General features: G+C 40.3%; 1 protein-coding gene across 4 annotated transcripts; it reads right to left on the bottom strand.

Annotated features, from left to right (window-relative positions):
• Positions 1 to 7515: 7515 nt before the first annotated feature.
• dapk2b (death-associated protein kinase 2b) lies at positions 7516 to 21583 on the bottom strand. Of its 4 annotated transcripts, none has more exons than XR_013656414.1 (12): positions 21466 to 21583; positions 20723 to 20890; positions 15160 to 15381; positions 14401 to 14539; positions 12341 to 12470; positions 12198 to 12246; positions 12078 to 12104; positions 11826 to 11978; positions 11457 to 11502; positions 9163 to 10858; positions 8996 to 9076; positions 7516 to 8617 (listed from the first exon to the last, which is right to left on the bottom strand). XR_013656414.1 is itself a non-coding variant. In XM_004069631.4 (12 exons), exons 2-12 carry the CDS (start codon positions 20797 to 20799, stop codon positions 8540 to 8542), a joined length of 1092 nt encoding a protein of 363 aa, XP_004069679.1. In that variant the 5' UTR covers positions 20800 to 20890; positions 21466 to 21583; the 3' UTR covers positions 7516 to 8539. The 4 variants fall into 4 exon arrangements, 2 of the variants coding, with proteins under 2 accessions (XP_004069679.1, XP_078804846.1); XR_013656415.1 differs by having other exon boundaries at positions 20723 to 20893; positions 21466 to 21552; XM_004069631.4 differs by having other exon boundaries at positions 9163 to 9252.
• Positions 21584 to 21875: the final 292 nt, after the last annotated feature.

Genomic DNA, 21875 nt, shown 5'->3' on the forward strand with positions numbered 1-21875 from the left:
TTTTTGTTGAGTATCGCAGTATTTTTTTGGAAAGTTCTGTGGGATTACTTTCACACTTGGAGTAATTATCTGGTGGGCTGACAGGGTTCACTTGGAGAGAACTTACTTCCTGAAGGACAATACGATATATCGATTCTGAGGCAGGGTGTCATTTCCAGGAGCTCAGCTCTGCTGTGCAAAGTAAAAAAAAAAAAAAAAAGCTTTTAAAAGGAAAAATCAAATGTACCAGATCAGTATCACTTCACATTTCTCAGAAACAAAGTTGTCACGTTGCGCGTTTGCAGACAAACGTCTCTTTTAAGTTTGAGAGTGAAAGGCATGCTTTTGTTTTGAAGGATCATTCCAGAATAATGCATTTATGATTGCATTTTTTTTCTACACAGCAACAGCCTATAACTCAATTAATGAATACTGGGCTTTGAAGGCAATAAATCAGAAATAGATAACAGAGTAAGTTATTGCCCAAGGTTGAATACCGCCACCTGTTGGCGAAAATGCGCATTGCAGTCATGTAGTTTTGCGGGACTACTGTTAGGCACATGTTATAAAATGTGTTTAACCCTTGTGCTATCCTAGGCACTTTAACATTGGGAGTTGGGTCATCTAGACCCACTAGACAGTGCGCTGAACTTTTTTCTTCAATGATTTGTGATCTTCACTGGTGTCCATGGATTACATGAAATCCTCTTCACCTTTATCCACCTTTGTCATGGTAGGGAGAACACGTCAATGTAAGGATGGGGTGATAGGATAGTACAAGGGTTAAATGGGTTAACTTTAGAATGGCTTTAAAGTCTCCTTTTTTAGATCAGTTTATTTCAGACTCAGTTTTTTTGCTCCGGTGCAGCAGCTGTGACCTCTTTCTGGTACCTTCCATGTCAGACATTGATGGATTCAGCTTTGTAGCTCTTAAAAAGATTAAACTGTGTTTCATTATTGGTAAATGTTAATGGTTTCTGAACATTGGTTAATGTTCAGAAAGATTAAAACGGATGTTTCTGTGAGTTTAAAAGTAAATAGCCTTCCTTATTTTTTTGTTTTCTGGTTTCTCTGAATTACATAATGCAGTCACGTGTGCCATTCCCAGATTAAAAGAGCAGGGGTCAGTTCCCTGCATCGCATTGTATTGCTGTCCCAGATTGGTGAATGTCCCGTGCTCACGCGTACAGATGAGGTGACAGTATCTCTGACCAGTGACAGCTGCTACACGCTACTTTGGCTAAATGAAGCTGTAACGGTGAGGAAGAGCTGCAGAAGCATGCAGTCAGCCTTTTGTAAGAGTTCAATAAAAAAAAAAACATGCCATTGCAGAGCACTCTACTGCAGAAAAAAATAAATAAAAAGGGATACTGTCAAGGCAGAATCATGCACAGATCACAAACATTTTAAAGAAAAAAAATCCTAACACATGAATTAACACCAGCCTTAAATTTTTTTAAATAAATTCTGAGACAAAAAAAAAACAAATTGGTGGCATCAGGCCTGAACACGTAGCATTGCAAACGTGACAGAGAATTGCATTTTAAAGGTGTCTAAAGGGTCGTGCTTCAGAAAATTAATTGATGTCGCCTTTCCTTTTGCTTCCAGTGACAAAGACGTGGGCAAATCTACAAAGACTAATAAATACCAGAAACCTGCAGATGAGGAGCTTTTGTTAAAAGCATTTAAAGGCAAGCAGGAGCTGAAAAAAATGGAAGAACAGGTCCAAATTTTCAGGTAAAAAGGGAAGGATAAAAGGCCTTTTTTGTCTCCTTAACCTTTCTCTCAGCGGTAATTGGCCTTCTTTTATGTGTAAAAATGACAAGGGCCTAAATTGCAACTATGGCAGTCTTCACTCTCCAGCAGCTATTTATGTACTGTACTGTCTGGAAAAAGCTAACATTAGCTAACACCCATTTTAATACCTGGGTTGGATTGTGCACTTTGCAGAGCGACACCTAATTGGTACCTATGGGGCATAAAGGGAAAATAATTGCTGCATTTTCTTTAAAAGTCTTTACTCTGCTGTGAAGTTTCAGTCCAACTTTAAAATTATCTACATTCTGTTGAAGGTTTTCACTTTTAAAGTATTTTTTTTCTTAATTTGCCACATGTCATATTTGATTTACCTTTCAAAAATAGAGGAAAAGAGTTTGTCCTGCAATAAAATAAATCAAAATATTATGAATAACCTTTAAATCCTGCAAAAGCCAGAAACTGCCTGATTTTCACGCGATGGGCTACAAGTGACACATTCACCCTGCAGAGATAACAGTCCCATCTGTCAGGGAGCTGAGTACCTTTAATTAAGAGACTAGTGAACTGAAAAAATGCCCCACTCAATTATTAGTGGAGTGGGTTACGCAAATGATGAAGCAGCCGTTTCCACCCGCAGCTGATTCTCCCTGGGAGTAAAGGAGACGGAGAGGAAATGTGCAGGTCAACCTGGCCTGATGACCTTCTAGAACATCCGTATCGATGACTGACTGTCTGTCTGTCTCGTCGGTTCAGTACAGAAGAATTGATTTTGCCGTTTCCGATAGGTTATTTGTAGCGCTTTCAAGGGGGAGGAACGTCATTCAACCAGCAAAAGGAAGACTTCACTGTTGCTTTGGCCAAACATACATTAAAAGAATCTTTAGAATTTGGGGGGTTTATTTTATTTAAACTCAAACATTTATTAGAATGGAATGAGAAGAATGATTATGATGTAAAAATCTAGATCCCACTCAGATGACAATTGCTGATAAACATTCAACACATTATTTCACTTTGTAGGAACTGGGTCATAAAATAATTAAACAAAAAATGAGGAAATGGATGCATGAGTCATGGCGCTTCAGCAGCATGTTGGCAGTCTGTTTACACTCATCAAAAGGAATTATTGTTACATTCTTTCTCCTTTTCACTGCAAAGTCTCCTTGATCCAAGTTTAGCCCACAGTGCAAACTACAGCTCGTAGATTTATTTGTCTGCACTTTTTCAGGATTCAGGATATCAAAGACTCAGGTGCAGTTTCTGGAAAAAGGCCATCATTAATCCAGGTAATGTAGTGTTAAAGGAGCAGAAAAGGTCATTATGGGATTTGAAGCATTCCATCAATGGCAAACTAACTCAAAAAGGAAACTATCCATAAACTATATGTATGGAAACTAACCGGAAGGATTTTGTAATGTGTGAAAACATTTTTTGACCAAATTTTTGTGATGTCTGCTACATTTCTCTAAAATACTGTCTAATATTATTCATAAACTGAAATATCATGAGACTGTAACTCATGAAGAGGATAATGGATATTTTTCTGATGAGAAACACTGAATAGTTCACTGTTAAACTTGCAATTCATCAAACCCCATTCAACACTTTTTCATTTAACATTGACAAAAGTTATGCAATAAAAACCGCCAAAGCCTTCAACTAATGACAAACCATAACCACAGTTTTTGAGCAAAGGGGGCTGAGACAAAACTTCTTCTCAAGAAAGAGTTGCAAAAATTTAAAGTGAAATTACTCTGGTAGAAAACTAGGAATCTAATTAGTTACTGGAGGAAAAGAAAAAAAAACATTCTGTTAACAGTACAGAGTTAGTTTTGTGTAACAATTGAATCTATTTTTATTATAGTTTGACTTAAGTAAGTAAATGTAAGTTGTTACTACCCATCTCCTTCTGTACTTGATGATTTAAAGCAGTACTTCTCAATTATTTTTTGCAGGGTCCTTCCTGGGAAAAAGAAATTGCCCCCCCCCCCCCCCCCCCCCCACACACACACACAAACAAACACACAACACAAACTGGTCGCGGTGACCATAAATAAGATCAGTATCTATAAAAATTGTGTAAATATACCTACAATTTTATCTTTTAACATTAACAAAAGAAAAAAGCTAAATAAATCGACTTTCAACAAATATTACCTTTATTTTGCCACACAGAAACCCTGTTATAGTCTAAAAGTGCTTAAAGTGCCTGAAATGAACAAATCTGTCAGTCCTTATTTAAACTAGAAACATTTTGACCAACTGAACCATTTGATGCTGAGAAAATTAAATCAATAAATAATATTAAATGTAAATTGATCTGAAACATCAGCAGCAGCACCAATATATTTAACGTTTTATAACTGAAGAAATAGGTAATAAACATCGTGCTGATTTTTTTCCTAAGTGATCGAACGATTGTTTATTTATGATCTTAAACAGCTGATTTCAAAAAGTGCAGCAGTTTTTACTGCATTACCTGCTGTCTTTATGCCAAATACTGAAACAAACTAAACGACAGGCACACGCAAAGAATACATTTATATGGAAAATAAAGACACGTCATAAAAATGTCTACAACAGTTCATAAAGAATGACATTATTAGAATGAGCTGAGTAATCTAAAGGCACGTCATGATCCTGGTTTTGCGCAACAGAGGCTGCGCTCCGTGCACCGTTCCACCTGGCAGCCTGAGCCCACTACCCCTCCCCTTTTTATTCCCACAGACAGGAGCAGCTGCAGGGACGCATATTCAGGTTTCAGGCTGTTTCAAACTCTGAAATAACAGATAATGGTACACCAATAGTGGCGCAGATTTTTTTTCCAAGCACTGAGCTGCTGCCGGTGTTGGTACCAAAACCATTCGGCCTGCAACAACTGTTCGGGGTCCTTCAGGGTCCTGGGACTACTGCTGACGTCACATTATGTGATTGTCTGTCCGTTGATCCAATGACATATCAGATGGTGATAGGTTTGGACAAATTACTATACTACCATAGAAGAAGATATTGTGCTGTCCGTTGTAAACATACAACGAAACAGTCGAGAATATCTTCTAAACATGCTTTTATTATTGTGATTATTATTAAGTGCAATGCAACCAAATAGACTGCCGTCCGAATCCTTCTCCGGACCGCACACCGTAACAAAGCACCTTCCCTGCCTGCAAACACGAAGCTACGAGACTCCAGTTGCTCTGCTCAGACATGTTAGCTTGTGTGGAGCAGAAGGTTCATTCTAACAGCCACAGATCTACCGGTATTTACAAAGTGGGTTGTGGCAAAGTCTCTACATAAACACTATAAAGAATAATGTCAGAAACAACTAATGAGGGAAAAGAACTTTAGGTTACAAAAGGAAACGTGAAATTGCAAGCAGATCTTGACACTACTCAGTTTGTCCAAATGGGGTTACCGTAGTGTGACGTTATCTTCAGTCAAAAGGACCCCGAACGGTTATTGCAGGCCGAATGGTAATGGTACCTATATCACCACCGCCCCCGTCAAATTTGCGCCCTGGGAAATTGCCTGTATTGCCTATGCCTAAAACCGCCACTAGTCTGCGCCCCCCTGGCATCGCATCATTTGAGAAGCACTGATTTACAGAAAACAGTTGGCTCTCTATTTTTTTTTTTTTTTTTGAAAAGTCCAGTAAACAAGAAAAAAGCTAAACCAGATTAAAGGCAGAACAAAATTAAAAACAACAGTAAAAGGTTTTAAAGTTGTATAAGGCCAAACATGAGGTGAAGGTCAGAAATGCAATGATCCAAACATTAATCCCAATTGTGGATGAAGAAGTATACGTTTGCCAAATAGTGCCAAATTTTTCAGCTTAAATCCCAATTGAAATGAAAGGTTTGTTTATTCACCTGACCTGCTTTGCATAAAAAAGAGGACCTTTTTACTCCCCATATTGTGATGATGAACACCTGTAACCTTTCTGTGTCTTATTGTGCAGATCCAGCAATGCATGTTTCAGGGAATAAAGCACAGGCGTGAATGAGATCACTGGCAGAAACACGACTCGACATATCAAGAGCACAGGGCACCACCCCTCCTTCATTCTGCCTGCCCCATTAAGTATTATTTCCAAGAATAGGGGGCAGAGTGTGCTCCTGTATCCATGAATAATAAAAGCAGCCTCCAGAAGCTCATTTCCAAAGAGTGATCTTCAAACTGAAGTAAGGCCTAATGATCACACAGATAAAGTGGGAGGCTGACGTGCATGATTAATGTCTCAAGGTCTGTTTCTCCAGATGCAGCTACAGCTCTGACTGCATCGGGGGCAATTTCAGGAAAATCTTGGAGCTGTTTGAGTCTCTAGAGCCCCAAGTGAATACATATTTTGAACATCAGAGACTATAAAGCGCAATCTCTATGAACATGTTTTATTTTTTAATAGGATTGATTAATTTGAAACTAACTGTTGCATTTAAGACTGCTTTAATGTGGCAAATCTTTATAGAGTTTCAGTAATATTTATATCAGAACTTCTTTTACAGTCATTTATTTATATGTTTTAATCTTCTCAAAAATGTTATGCCCTTTTTTCTGTCACCACTAGGTGGCAATGTTGTTAAAGTAGTCACCTGTTGCCGCCAACAAAGCAATGATGTGTGCAGCGCTGTGTTTTTATTGATCCGTTTTAAGAGTAACTTTCAGATCAAAATTAATGAATTAAATGCCACTTTTGAAGTAGAAACAGGAAAGATCTGCCGTATATCAACATGCAGCCACAATAAACAGAGGTCATTTACAGTTATGCCCCTGCACTGAGCATTTTACGCGTGACTTGTGTCCACTGTTACACAGTACAGTTTGGGGTCCTGACACATAACTGAGTCAGACGTTGCTCCAAAGACATTTGAAGGATGTGCCTTGAGGTTTCTGAAAGCAGGCCGTATTTGTATATTGGACTGGATCAAGTGTCCAATCATCCTTCCTGACATAGACCTGCTGGAATCCAGAAATCCCTCAGAACTGATCCAATAATGCCAGCTGGGAATCAAGTTACACGAGACGCTTCGGAGTGAACTGTAACAGATAACTGGAAGGCCCGGTGTCTCACTCTGCCTCTGATAAAGCTACAAAGCACTCAGCTCTTATATCCCTGACAAATGACTGAAATATTTACATCCACCAGTTGCGTCCAACAGGCTGAGGACAGACAGTGACCCAAGTGTGCTCCTAATGTTCTGCCTTATCTCATCTGATGCCAGGAACTCACAGGCATTTGTCATTACAAAGTATTGTGTGTGCTGATGCACAAAGACTTCATGCCTATATTGTGCTGTCATCAACAAAAAAGTATCACAAGATTTTTATATTAGGTTAGAAAATTGCACCCTGGACAATATTTTCACATGAAAAGTCCTCCATTATGAGAAAAATGCCTTAAGAACTTGTTAAAAACACCGTTTTCTTTAGAGTGGGTCTGTTCAGCACCATTAACTACCATCTTGAAAATGTGAAAAATTTACATCTGACTTGTATAATACTATACACTGTATATGAGCTGTGAACTGATGACATCCTTCACTTAAAAAGTTTATTTTTCTTTTGTGGTGCGTTCTGCGGTCAGTCTGCAGCAAAATCGCTGTAATGAGGCTTTACTGAAGCAAAAACAAGCAAAGGATTTCTCACTGATCCTCTCAGTAATTATGACTTTTTTTTTCACCATTCGTGTATTCTGACCTACATCACGCAAGTACCAACACACTTGTTTCAGGCTAAGTCATGTTTGCAATCTGCAGTACAGAAAAGCACAAAAAGCACAAGTTATTACAGGAATTATTCCATTTATTCATTTACTGAAATAACTTTAAATAAAGATGCACATGGTTGACCAAATATAACTTAAACACATAACTTGTTTAAAAAGCTTTATTATTCAATTTTTATTTCTAAAAATAAACAGAGAGTAACAATGGGTATTAATTTACTAAACAATTTTCAGTTTACTGTTCTTACAAGTATACATATTTCATAATAGAAAATGCTCACGCTTTCAGCTGTGATGAAAGTAGAATTGAAATTAAGATATCTGACCTATATTCAGGTTATTTACACCATAAATACCTCAATGACAGTAGAAGCTACCATCTTAAAACATAACCTCCAAAAAACAAATTCACATATAAAAAGGCTTACCGCTATGTGCGGTCTGTACAAAAAGGTTTTGGTTACTAAAAGGCATCTACATGCATTAAAAAAAGAAAAGAAAAACCTGCATCACATTTTGTAAACAGATATCTGCATATCAGCTTTAGCTAATGATTGTAGAGGCAGCTGAAGAAAGCAAGAAGAGTAAACGGCGTTTGCGCAGACGTTGCTCTGTGTTGAGCAGAAATACTTGTAAACATTTGGTTACAAAGATGACCACTATTTCGCCTTCCTGCTATTTCGCCTTCCTGCTGAATGACTGGGTTTAGCAGGAATGCTTTGGAAGGCAGCATCCCTGCATGCAGCCAGCTTAAAAAAACGGAGTCTGACTCCCGAGGACGTTTTATGTCTGCGGTGAGGAGAGGAAGCTGTTGCCACAGTTGTGCATGTGTGTGAACACACAGTGAGTTCCTGTCAGCAACAACGTGTTACTTCTTAAGCGAAGAAAAAAAAAAAAAAGTCAGATTGAGAATGCTGCCTTACAGAGATTTTTGAGTGAAGACAAAGCAAAGGCCAGACCTAAAGTTCTGCCTTTGCTTGCTGTCACTTGAGCACATAAACAGGGATTGATTATGGAGGTGCAGGGGTGCAGTCCCCCTCTCTACACCCCTCACAGTTGGCCCGCACGGTCTCAAAGTTCTTAGGAAGTGCTGCTTCTCTTTCTGGTTCTTGGCCTCCTCTTCAGAATTTCCTCCTCTTGGTCACTTTCACAATCTCTCTAAAAACAAATATGCAATGAGGAACAGCTGTTAACAGGTTTTACTAGCATAGAACTCCATTAAAACAGTTTTAACAAACCATCAGCACACACCTCTTCACATCGTTCATCTTTGTTTGAATAGAAAGCTGCATATTTGTAATTAAACTGATGCCTGTTGTTTTGGGATCAGTTAGTAAGTATTATAGGATGTAGACAGATTAGCTCACTTTTTAGGCAAAGCAAGTTATTCAACCCTGTATGCAGTATTTACTTAGAGTTGTGTGTATTACTACATGTTTGTTGTATAATTACAGCACCGACAGGAGTGTTGTGTGAGGTGCAAATAGAAATGTTCAAGCTAAACCGCTGCTATTTCAAAATAAAGTCTGTTCTTACCCCACCGTGCTCAGATTTGTTCTGGCCCTTCTTCATGATCCGCGTTAAGTGGTTACATAGAGCCACAATTCGGAACGACAACTGCAGAAGCCACAAAACAAACATGACATTGTCAATTAAATTCTAAGTTTTTTTAAACTTTCATCAAAATTTGATTTGAACGTTACCTTCCATCGACGTCTGGCATACTGCCTCTTAAAGTTCTCTAAGTTGACCACTGACAGCCGCTTCACCATGGCCTGTCTGGAGTTCAAAGGCTGCAAATGCAAAAAAAAAAAAAAAAGACACAACAGAGGAAACACCTCCAATGTCAATCAAAAAGGATAAAATGCATTAAAAATTAATTCAAATCTGACAATATTTCAGAAACGTCAAAAAAGCAAATTTAAAAGGAATGTAAAACACGAGACAGAATTTTGACAGGATTTCTTTCAGGACAAAAGTTGTGATACTAGAAGGAAAAACATGTGAGGCATTTTTCTGTGCAAAAGATAGCCGATGGTTTTCCTGTTTACAAAGAGGGCATATCAGAAAAATAAACAAAACTGTTTTCTTTTTCTCTTTATTTATCTTTGAGGAGAAATAAATTTGGCCTGAACAATAGAAACCCAGAAAAGGAGTTTAGTGAGGGGAAAAAAATTAACCATGAGCTCACAAAAAATAAATTAATTAATAAAAAGAATAAAAAAACACTTTGTGTTAAAATAAATACAAAAAACACTAAATTTTTAAAATAAAGTAAAAGATTCTAAAATAAAATACCAAAGAAAAGTTGTGTTTCTTCTCTTTTCTACATTTTTACAAACATTTTTTATCTTAAATCTCCAAACAATCCAACAAAACTAAATAAGAACATTGTTAATGGGAAAAAGTTTTGATTTACCATTGACATTTTCATCCAGTGTAATAAAAGTCAGACAAAGAGAAATATTTTATCCAAAAAAAAGAAAGGTGAAAGAAATGAATGAACAAACATTGATTTTTCCACTAACCCGTTTCCAGGCTTTGTCTACCGCTACATTAAGTGCATCTATTCCATTATCAAATACTGTACCAATGGAAAAGTTTAATTAACTCTCTTTCCCTCAAAAAGGCTAGTTAATAGTATTTTATTGGTGGTTTTCCTAAAAACTCATGCCAGAAAAAATACAATTTTGGTTGTTTTTTTCCCCCCACAAATTTGACCTTTATCAAAAGACAAAACTGTTACAAAAAAGAAGGAATTTTTTAATAGAAAGTGAGCAAATGTGGGTTTTTAAAACCAAGTTCAATAGGTCTATATAGCAATCCCTTTTTGATGTGCTTTCACTAAACCAGAAGATGCTAATCCTGAGAGAATTGTTCTGCTCCGCAGAAGCATCTCCTTCAAAAGCTGCTTCTGGCTCCTGCAGGATTCAGAAAGAGCTGCTCAGACTTCAGCTTCTGCTGCAAAGCCTCCAGCTGCTCCAGCCTATGGCTGTAATCGCTCCTAACACTCCCCAAACTTTTGTCTATGTTCTTGACGTCCTCCAGCAGCAGCAGCCGTGTTGCCTTCATCGTCTGAAAGTCACAGCAGGTCTGAGAGAGCAGCTTCCGCACAGACTCACTCGTCTCCTTGCACCAGGCCTCTTTCTCATCGCAGGTAGAAAGCAGGGCTTCTATGTCACGTTGCAGGAAGCTGCTCGTGTCTGCTGAGACTGAAAGTCCGGTCTGTATCAAGCTGATGTCCTCCCACAGTAGAGGGAAGCGCTCAAAGAGCGTTTTGTTTTGGGTTGTGCTCAGGAGGGACAGAACGCCGTGCTCATTCAGACTTGTCCTCTTCAGTTTCTCCCCATTCTTCTGGGTCACACATTGAGAGGACTCCTCCTCCATGTGGCCAGAGGACTTCAGACAGAAGAGCGGAGGGGGACATTGAGTGAGAGGCTGCCTCATTGGGGCATCTTGTAAACACATATAGCTATCAAAAATCCCAGCGGAAGAGCCACTGCAGGGATTAGTGCGTGACCTCACGGGGGGTTGAGGGCAGCCGAAACATTCTCCATGAGTGTGTAATGCTTCCTGGCTTCATGCTTCTAGCCAAACAGGATGGGGGGGGGGTCGGCAGAACATCTTTCACGTTCACTTCAGCAGCAGGCGTGACTGCGACTCCCTCACATCACACAGTGTACCATGCCATTAAAAACACCATTAGTGAGACGTTTTTTCAGCTTAAATCATTTTAGAAAAATAGACTTTTTTTTCCCCAAGCCCAGCTGTAGCTGGAGGGGGTCAAAGCAGACATCCCCAGTGGAGTCATTGAATAGAAACATACAGTTAGTGGGTGTGAACTCTGGGATTCTGGGACTTGGAGTTAAATTTCAATTCAAAGGTGGATTTGCTTCCCAGACGAAAAACGACACGGTTGCTCGAATGAGAGCATCGACCTGGACACGAAGGGCATTCTGAAAACCATGCAGCACGACAGCACCGATGGAGAGCATACCTTAATCCACGGGTGATTCAAGGCGTCTTCGATGGCCATCCGTTTCCTAAAGCAACATGAGAAAGCAGCTGAGAAAATACGGCCTAACAGACACAAAGCATGATGGTCTGTCACGCATTAGTAAGTGAACCTCTAAGGACTTTAGCTCACAGAAGTATGACATTTCCAGGAGATTTAAAAAGAAACACATGTTTGAGGTCAAAAGGTGCCAACAAGGAATCAAAATGTTGTCCAAAAAAAAGAAGATTGTACACTATAAAAGGTGCTTAAGGTTATTTTTTTCTGCATTTGACTGGATTCATGTCAACAAATCTTGTTTCCATTAGCTTGACCTGACCTTGATCCCTCAGCTGCTTTTCACTGGTTTACCTTGTGTCCTTTTCCAGGAGCTGCCTGATGAAGCTCTTCGCCAGCTCGCTCGTGTTGCCGAAAAAGTCTTCATCAAACTCATAGTTCACAGCAGAGATGTTTCCCAGTGTTTCCTGCTTTGTGTCACCGAGGAAAGGAGATGCGCCGCTCAAACTGAAACAGTAGAACGAACAGTTACACACCGCCCAGAAAGCCTCTTTTAGCAATTTATAGTAGAAAAAAAGAAAAGGTTTGGGAATGGTGCCACCTTACAGAATGTATGTGATGACGCCGATGCTCCTGTGAAAAACAACACAAGGTTAGTCCAAAGTTATGACCTGTGGTCGGTCGGGGTGCAATTCAGCAGAGTCTGGGGTAATTACAGGCTCTTACCACATGTCTGCTTCCAATCCTAGCTGTTCGTAGTTGACTATCTCTGGAGCTGAAAATAGACAGTGCACACTCAACCTCACAAACGGCCACACAATGAGACCTCAGTGTGTGAGAATGTTGTGCGTGAAGAAAAAGAAACTTACCAACAAATTCAGGCGTGCCAAAAATGTTTTTGAAATCTGCTCCTGCTTCAATTTGATGAGCCAGACCAAAGTCTATGAGTTTAATGCGGGGTAGAGATGCGTTCCTGTCCAGCAGCATTATATTTTCGGGCTACAGTGCAAGAGGAACAAGACAAGAAGTGTTGCATGTTTGTCAGAGCATTTCTGCAGGGTCCAAATCTGTATGTCACATAAACACAACCAGATTAATCGAGTTACCTGGACATGGCAGCCTTTTTTGTGTGTGCATTGAAAAGAAACAGTTATCCTTGTTAGGTTTTGTTGTGTGAAAAATGCTTTTTTTTTTTCTTACTTTTTCCATCCAGACTTTAATGCACAGTAAGTTCCTCTGACGGCTTATCATGCAGGGTAAAAACAGTAGGAAAACACCATCTATAACTCTATTTGCTGATTAAGAGGAAGAATGTAACTCACATCCTCATTTTGAAACTCTTCTGTGTTTGATGCTCAAGTGAAAAAAGGACCACAGTGTGCATGGTTGCTGCATTTCCATAACAGTTCAAAAAAATATGTTCAGATTAAAGTAAAATGAACAAAATGAAAACCATTATTTTTTCTTTAAATCCCAAGTTGACCGAAACTGAAGTTGAAATCCAATGTGGTTGTGACCCGAATGAATTTTGGAATTCCAGAATCTTCAAAGATTTCATCATAACCTTCCAATCATCCATGTAGCCTACTGAACTTTCCCGAGGGACAGAGGTTTCTTTGACTTTCATGCCTCAGGAGCAACGAGGGGTTAAACCCGGCACACAGCAGACCTGTCACCTGGGTCCTGGGAACAGGCCCTCTTTCATACATGTGCAGGACCTCGTTTGTGATATGAGGACACCGCAAGGTTTTTCAGGAGACGAAAATAAAACTTCAAACACTGTGTTCACTCAAAACAAGAGCAACCCAGGAAACGAAAGATGATCTTATAGAACCACAGGGAGCTTTGTAAAGTTCTCATAGCTGCAGCTCAGATAATTATGACTTCCCCTGAAATATGGTTGATAACACAGATTTGTCATGATCACTTGGATCAAAAGTTGAACTTAAAAAAAAAAAGTAGTGTTCTAGCATAACATTATTTTATCTGAAAAGTGAAGCAGAAGTTTATTAAAAAGGTTTATCTTTTTCATTATATCACAGTAAAACTGGCAACTGGTCAAGATGGAGAATTAAATCAGAGACTGATTTGACTGCTGGATTTTTTTTCTTAATGGAATAAATTTGTTTTTCAGTTTTTCTCAGGGGCACAGGAAGTGGCTAAAGGTGTTATCAAAGACAAAGTATGAAAACGTTGACATTTCTTAAAACTGAGAATTTGGGTTCTTTTTGTCAAACAGAATATTATTGTGTGTTTGATTGTGTGTGGCAAGTTATTGTAATCAGGTAGAACCAAATGTTCTGTCTCATATCTTAAGAAACCACGAGATTGAAGTCAGCGGCTTTGCTTTAAGTTTACACGTTGATGCTATCTGATTTCTGTATTTGCAGGAAATCAATAAAAAAATCTTTCTTTTTAAGATATTGTTGATAATGTTTTTTCCCCCCAGATTCAGTCTTAAGTGCACTGGTTCTAACATTCTGAGAAAAATAGCTGCAACCATCACATGCTTCATAGCATTCACTGGAGAGACAGTTGATACATTTAGTTTTCAGATCAAATTTCACAGGAAATTATCACTCCTTAGTGCACAGATATGCTCTTGTGCAGTGAAGGTCACTGCCTCCAGCTGGCACTTGAATTTCAAAATAAAAGCCAAAAAGGAGCAAAGACGAGTGACAAAAAAACAGGTCTGCCACTTTTAGCGAGCTGCGTGGGCGACACTGAGGGGAGTGAGTGATAACCTTATGGTGTCATTTCTGAGGGGCCCACATGTTTGTTTAGCAAAGCACAACAGCCAGACTCTGCCCTCAAAGCTCTATAAACATTTCACCAAAACCACTTTTCGGATCCCCCTTTCCAAATGACCTTAAAGAGTTCCATCTAAAGTGTAAGATGATTCAGCGTGCATCTATGAAGCAGTACGTACCTTTAAATCAAAATGTGCAATCCTCTTGGAGTGGAGGTACTGGACCCCATCTAGAATCTGCTTGATAAACTGAGTGGCCTCCTCTTCACTGAGAGACTCTTTCTGAGCCAAGAAGTCAAACAATTCTCCTCCAGAGACCCTGCAAACACATAGAAGCACAGTCAAAGTGAGCTCAGATACACCTTTATCTCAAGTGTGTATTCAGGAGGTGGATGCTTAAGTACCGGATTCCTTAGATATGTTTGTTTGTGGCAACTCTATTCTGAGAGTCACTATGATTGTTTTAAATGATTTTCAGCTGCGTGGGCACAAAGTTCTTAGAGATAAGCTAAAATATCAACAGAAAAAGAGAAGACAACAGTTCAGTTAATTTAACCGGACAGTTTTCGTTTGCTTTAATTAGGCCTTCCACTTTCCCAGGCCCTCACTGCACCCGATCGGGGGCCCTGTGAGGCACAAAGCAGTGAAGCATTTGCTTCTGTTGGACAAGCAGCACTTCCCATGAAGCAGCTTCAGTAAGAAGTTCGTATGAGCTGACGGGGATGTGAACGCCAGCATTCTGGGTCAGTGGGTTTTGTTGTTTCCTAAGCACTGATTTGTGTTTGCCAGGAGTCTGCACTGACCTTTTTACTCCACAATTGTAAAGCACCCTCAGAGGCTTTCTGATCGTTTTGGGTCATATAAAAGGGTTTTTCTGGATGTTTTCATAAGTGACCTTTGCCAACTGGAGTTGACCCTTTCGCAGCACTGAGCACTTACAGTTCCATGATTAGCACCACATCCGTGCGGTTCTCGTACACGTCATGCAGAGCAACAATGTTGGGGTGCTGGAGCTGCTGCAGGATTCCCACTTCCCTCTCGATCTCCTCTCTTTTCACTCCCCGTCTGCTGGCCCGACTGATGCGCTTCTTGATGAACTTTGCTGCAAACTCAGTGCCTGAGCTCTTCTCTTTGCACCGCTTGACAACCGCAAACTGTCCACTGCAGACACAAAAGGAGTACACGTCCTCAATATTTGGGACAGATCTCTCATATTTCATCATACATGTCTTGTGAGGTATTACACGCTTGATTTTATAACACTTTCACACTTAGAAACAGGATCTGATCAGACAAAGAGACATCAGGGAGGAAGCCGCATGTCCAAAAGGGTTGAAATATTGTGGTATTCACTTCCCGTTTCCTGACGAGACAGAGAACAATTAGAAAAGGCCGTGAGTGAGGACAGAACCTCTGTCCTCCCACTCCATCTCGCTTCCTGCCAAGCTTCCAGCCATCCTCCTCTGTTTAGTCAACAGCAAGAATTCCCAAAACTCAGAACATTACAGGACTGTGCGTTTCTTTAGCTGAAAGGATCAAGTTGATGACGCTTGGTCACTCAGCTGAGGATCTGCCTTTGTTTTCATTCTCCTCCAACACAACGTAACCAACTTAAGACCTAATTGTCACCTGATGGAGTGATTCCAAAAGCTTTATTCCACCGTTGACAATATATCGGAAGTCCCTATTTACAGGTTGATTTAAGGTTTTACAAAGCCTTCTGCCACTCCTGCTGTTCACTTACTTCCTGCTGGTAACGGCTGACCTGCCCAATCTACACACTCAGACTGGGAAAACAAGCTTTTCGGCCTTTCAGTCTCCACTGTCACTGAGACATCTGAGAGGACAGAGCACAATACGGTTTCCACTGTTGGCAAAACGTACTCTTTTCGGAAATGTTATAGTAGGCGTGACTATAACATTTACGAACAATCAATTCTGTTCATTTTACCACAAATTCCGTACAACAACAGATTTCATTCATTTCCCAAAGTCAAATGTGGTTTAACTGAGCCCTTTAAATTATCATCTTGTCATTTCACATGGTCAAAAGTTGAAAATGTTGTGATTGAAACTTGCATTCTCCAAGACTTGCAAGAGGCAAGTTTAGGTACTTTGAACAAAACGACCTTGAAGTTGGGACGAATTAAATCAACTTTGGTGTCTTTGTTGTTCTAAACGCAAATTTGGAAAGTTGTAACTTGATGCAAATTGCCATTTTGATGAAAATGTTTATATTTAGGATTTTTCTCCACAAATTGTTCTTCAAGTAGTTGGCTTTCAATCTGACAAAAAGCTGTGGGTCCTCAGCTGACTCTGAACAGGTGGGCACTCCATAGATATGCAGCACGTTTGGCTGAGAAATATCAACAATAACTGATTCACACTTCCATTCATATAGATTTTTCTAAGGAAAAAAATGTATTGTGAAAGAGCTCATGAGGGGAGAACCAGGCAATCCCAGGGAGGGATGTCATCTTTTTTGGACATAATGTCTGCACAGACAGCAGGCTGAGGATGAAAAGCTGTCCTGCCCGCGTCCTGGAGGCCAGGAATAGACCCTCTAGCTGACTCACTCTTCACATGCCAGCTTCACAAGGGCTTCTTGAGCCGACACGAGACCCACACGTGCAAACTGGAGAAGTGCCCACACAGATATGTGCACCAGTGCATCGCAAAACACACAAATACACACGACTTTAGCGGTTTTAAACAACTGCAGCCTCTTTGTGCCGCACTAAATTGTGGTGGCATGGAGTTTGCTTTTGAAAGACACACTCCACCCTCTTCTTGATCAGCTCCACAATGGAAGAAAACCTCAGATACTTTGCTGAAGGAGGGAAGCGAAACTGCAAAACAAAAACCTCAGAATATCTCATTTAATCCAAGTGGAATGTTTTCCACTGCCTCAGGTGTTTGCACTTGTTCTGAAAACAAGAAGAGTGCCTCAAAACTGTAAATTCTTGCCACAGTTCAGGTCCAGATCTGCTTGAGCCTAAAGAGTGACAAGGATGATTTAGTCGGGACACAAACATGCTCCAGCAGACTGGAGAAAAAGCACTGAGTTACACAAAACTGCAGAGCTGATAAGCAATTAAAGGTTCTCCTTGCATGTGATTTATTCGTGGGGTTTCCCCCCACTAGTCCTTCCTTAAGGACTGACCCTGTTACAGATGAGGACTATGAAAATGAAGGAACCCAATACGAGCCTCTGTCCTTATTGAATTTGCAAAAACAGGCATTTTTCACCCAGAGGGGAAGACCTGTCACGTGAAAGGAGCAACAATTTTCAGAAACATCAGGATGACAGCTCAGAAAAAAAAACAAAAAACAATCTTCTAAGGTTTAGTTTAGCTCCATAATGAAGTGTAGAGTTGCAGCAGTGAGGTCAGTCATCTCAGTTCATAAGCCAACAACTGGGCCTTATGAACTGAGCTTCCACGTCCAACAGCTGAGGGTTATTAACCACAGCGAAGGCTGGAGGAATGCTCCACCGAGTGGCGCCGACCCACTCTCCAAACACATCTCTCCACTCTGGAGGAGCATGACACAGACAGCCAGAACCTGAACCTCTTCATAATCTGAACATCAGTTATGAAAGTGTGGCAGCAGAGGCAGCTCATACTGTCAAACAAATGACTTTGTTGTTGCTCACAAAGTAGAAACATATTGGTTCAACGCTTCCGAGGAGAAGCAGCACAGTGTACTAACAATACAAAAGTTAATTTCTGGAAATACAAAAAAAAATAAATAAAAAATTCTCCCTTTTTAGAGACAGAAATTACTTATCCCAGAGATGGGGGCAATATTCTTGTCATATATACTCCCTTAATTTATTTCTGTAAACAGTTTGCTTATAGACAGTCACTTCTTTTCACTTTTGCATGAAGAAGCTTCGTGCCACAACACGCAATGTGCGGCACTGAACTTCTGCAAACTATTTTTTTTTCTTCCGCATGACTTTATCTCAATATTTGAGAAATGAATGACTCGCTGAGCTCATTTGCACCAATCAGAGAAAAACTTTGCATCTCAGCGTTGGTAGAACTCCATTAGTGCTGTGAAATGGCTTGAGCGGGCTCCTGCAGTTTGAGGACAAAACATTAGCAAGTTCACACAGGCTCAGATAACTCAGATGCTGCTCAGCAGGCTTTTATTTGTTTTTTTGTCATACCAAATCAATCTGTCATGTCATACTTTAACAAGGTTTAGTCATTACTGTCACAAAAGAAATACTAAATAAACAAAATGTCAAACCAAATGATAGTGTTCAAACAGGTAGATTTGAAAATCTGCACAGGATTTGAACAACAAAAAAAGGTCAATTGTACAGTTTGAACCCCTACAGAAGGTGTTACAAAAGTGTTTTCTTTTCCCCTTTCCCCCATCACAGAAACCTTTCCTCCAATTTGTGGTAGCTTGTAGAGTTGCTTGTGGCCTCACTCAGAAACTTCACAGAACTTCAGGGTTCCGGAGCTTCAAAGGAAGCCACTCCACGCGCACACAACGTGAAACCCGTCAACAGTCGTCATGGTGAAACCGTCCCATCAGTGACGTCGGCTCAGAAGTCAAACTAAAGGGGAAGTTTGATTGTTTTTCCAGGCAAGTGAAGCTCCCTCCCGAGTTACGAGGGCTCAACTAAGTCAACACTCAGATGTCTCGCTGTTTGCTGAGCTTCTGAAGGCGCACTTCAGCAGTGTTGTGACCAAAGAAGGCCTTTTAAAACCCACAGGGGTCCTGTTCCTCTTTGTTGGCATGCAACAGCACATGCACTCTGGCTAATCTGGTGGGAGGCTCACACTGAGACACTTCCTACTGTTTGTCAACACGTGTGTTATGACTCAAGCATGAGTGGCAGATAGGAGTACGACCAACCATGTATCAGTAATGGGGAACAAACCACCAATGTAGGTGTGACATTAAAACCTGTCGATTCTGGGACTTATTTACATCCTTTTCAGAAAAAACTCAACAGTTCCACTAAATAAATGATTGATCTCCCCCCAGCCCACTGACAGAACAGCTGAGTAATATTTCAAGAGTTAAAGGGCTTTTACCTGAAGCTGAACCATGAGATCAACAGCTGCAGAATAGAAAAGGGGGCTAGACGTTTTATTCCTGAGAAGGTTTATAGTGTTTGTTTTTTTCACTGCGAGAGACTTTACAAAGCACAACTAGTTTGATAATACATATGTTATTTCAGTTCTTAAACCCCCCCAAAAAAGCCCTGATATTATCTGTCAAAGCCATTATAAGAAATGGCTTTGACGTGTCAGAAAAACGTTTTTGAAGACGAAAAAACATTTTTCATACACTTAAAGTCCCATTCAGATCATCTTTTGATCTATTTTAAAGCGTTTCCAGAGGTCTTTCACTTAATATTTTGCTGTTTTTAGGCAAAATCAAAAAAATTGTTGGCACCAAGTAAGCCCACCCGCAACTTCCCATCATACATCTGTTTATACACCATCCTGCTAGCTCCTCACAACCAGAACCTAACATTAGCGGAGCAACAAAACTGGCGAGCACTATTAGAGCTATCTAGCTTTACAGTTTTAAACCAGATGCCAGCTGAGACGAGGAAAATGAAGACGTATATGAATCTATTTGTCTGCAAGTGGATGCATCAGAATGGAGCAGAGCAGAGAGCTTGTGGCCTGTTGTAGCAGCATCTACATCAAACCAATAAGCTTTTTCAAACTGCATTTTTGCATCTGCTCCTGACTGAGAAGGATTTGAATAAAGAAAAATTCAGAAATGCAATTTTAACCTTCATATTTTTTCTACATGTCCTCCATCATGACAAAAAATGTTAAAAACACCAAAAAATGAATCATTTAAGCATTTTGTTTGTTTATTTTGCTATTAAATGATTTTCAAATGCATCACTTTCATAGTGGCGTTGAGATGATTGTGATAGTTGAGGGAGTTCAAGTATCACCCCTATCATTAACTCTGAAACGCTGAACGTCCCTGGTTTTGCTTGTAACTCCTCCCCTAAAAATTAAATGCAACTTGAGAAGCAAAGTCTATCAAATTCCAACCCTAAAGGGCAAAAAACCCATTGAAGGAACAAACTGTACAGGCGCCGTAGAACAGTTCAGCGGCCAGGCGGCTTCTCTAGCATCTTCTGTCCCTGTTTATGCTCCGGGTAAAATCCAGTCAAATGTGAAGCTTCCTCAGTCTATATTGTTCTGGGGGAAAAACTAAACTTCCTTAAATGCATTTCCCCGGGTGGCAGTTTCCTTCATTTCCGCTCCCCAATGGCTTAATCTAAGAAAAAAAACACTCCAACCTGCACTCAGAGATCAAGTTCACATGTGGACTGTCAAAACATAGCCAAAAAGTCTATTTACTATTGAAATGTTATCTCTTGCAGTAAACTTCAACCCACTTTGACACAGCAGCACCCCCCAGTTTAAGCTTCAACAAGCCTGCTGCTTGCATACTTTCACACATCAAGGACCACTGCATCAAGCAGAGAAACCCACACAGTCCTCACCTTCCAAGCTGTTCTCCCATTTCATAGAAATCCTCCACGTTCTGTTGCTTGAACACTGCCATTCCTGGTGTCCTCATTGATGTTTTGGTCTCCTTGACACGCGCTCCTGAAGCTGCAGATCCGTTTCTCCAGGAATCTGCTTCCTTCTCTTCCCAAAAAAGTCCAACCCTGCTGAAACGTAGGGATGTTCCTGTTGGGTTCTGACTAAGCTATGAACATTTTTTTAACGCGTGTTCCAACTTGCAGTACATCACTGAAGAATCACTAGTTACACCTCACTGTTGGGGAAAGCTGTATTTCATCACAGTGAGGATGACAGTTATTTAAAAAAAAAAAGAAGATTGGATGTATAGAGCAGGAATTAGGAAAATCTCTCTTTTGTCAGCTACACAATCAGGTCATGTAAGTGTGCCACACTGCGCAGCCGAACATTGTTTGGTTCCTGCGATTATGGCAGGATTACAGATAAAAAGAAAAGAGCATTTCTGGGTAACTGGGGCAGGGCCTCAGTTGTGAAATGTGAAAGATTAACAAAAAGAAAAAAAGCTGGAAGCAAAAGAAGCTTCGGAAATAACAAAAAACTAAACGTTTATCTTCTAAAATAAAAAGAAAGACTAAAGATAGGGAAATAAGTGCAAGTGTGAGCACCAGTGCATACAAAAAACCTAAATGACCACAAACTTCCTTTCACACAGGAGGATCTACGAAAATGACAGCTGTCACATTTAGAGATCAGGTCCTACCGTGTCAGCCCCCTGCTCTTCTCATCGCTTCGCCAGTGGAGACAGAGAACTTCTCCTTTTGAATGTCTGCTGCAATCTGTCACCAACCCTGTGAACCATCAGCCTTTTGTGCCGGCACAAGTCCCTCCCCCCCCTCGGCGGCTTTAGTATGAAAGTGGCTTTGAGACACAACATCAGCAAGTCCTGGAGCTGTTTCTGATCAAGTTTTGAAGGCTAATTCTCTCCGTTTCACCCAAACGAGGGACAGCGTGTGCAGCCAGGCAGATTTTATTGAGTTTGACCTGCTATTGCATAAACAGAGTATACTTCTTCTTCCACTTTCGGCTTCTCCCATCAGGGGTCGCCACAGCAAACAAGTCGCATGGTAAATTTGGCAATGTTTTACGCCGGATGCCCTTCCTGACGCAACC

The sequence above is a fragment of the Oryzias latipes genome, chromosome 6, assembly GCF_053564925.1.
Source record: "Oryzias latipes strain Hd-rR chromosome 6, Olatipes_Hd-rR_3.1".
NCBI lineage: Eukaryota > Metazoa > Chordata > Actinopteri > Beloniformes > Adrianichthyidae > Oryzias > Oryzias latipes.

Excerpts from the sequence above, each read along its gene's own strand:
- dapk2b (XM_004069631.4), bottom strand. The coding sequence starts at position 20,799 with ATGAGGACACCAGGAATGGCAGTGTTCAAGCAACAGAACGTGGAGGAT. Across the intron at positions 14,540-15,159 it reads GTGGTGCTAATCATGGAACT|GGTCTCTGGAGGAGAATTGT; the intron begins GTAAGTGCTCAG and ends ATGTGTTTGCAG. Across the intron at positions 9,077-9,162 it reads ATGCCAGACGTCGATGGAAG|TTGTCGTTCCGAATTGTGGC; the intron begins GTAACGTTCAAA and ends TGGCTTCTGCAG.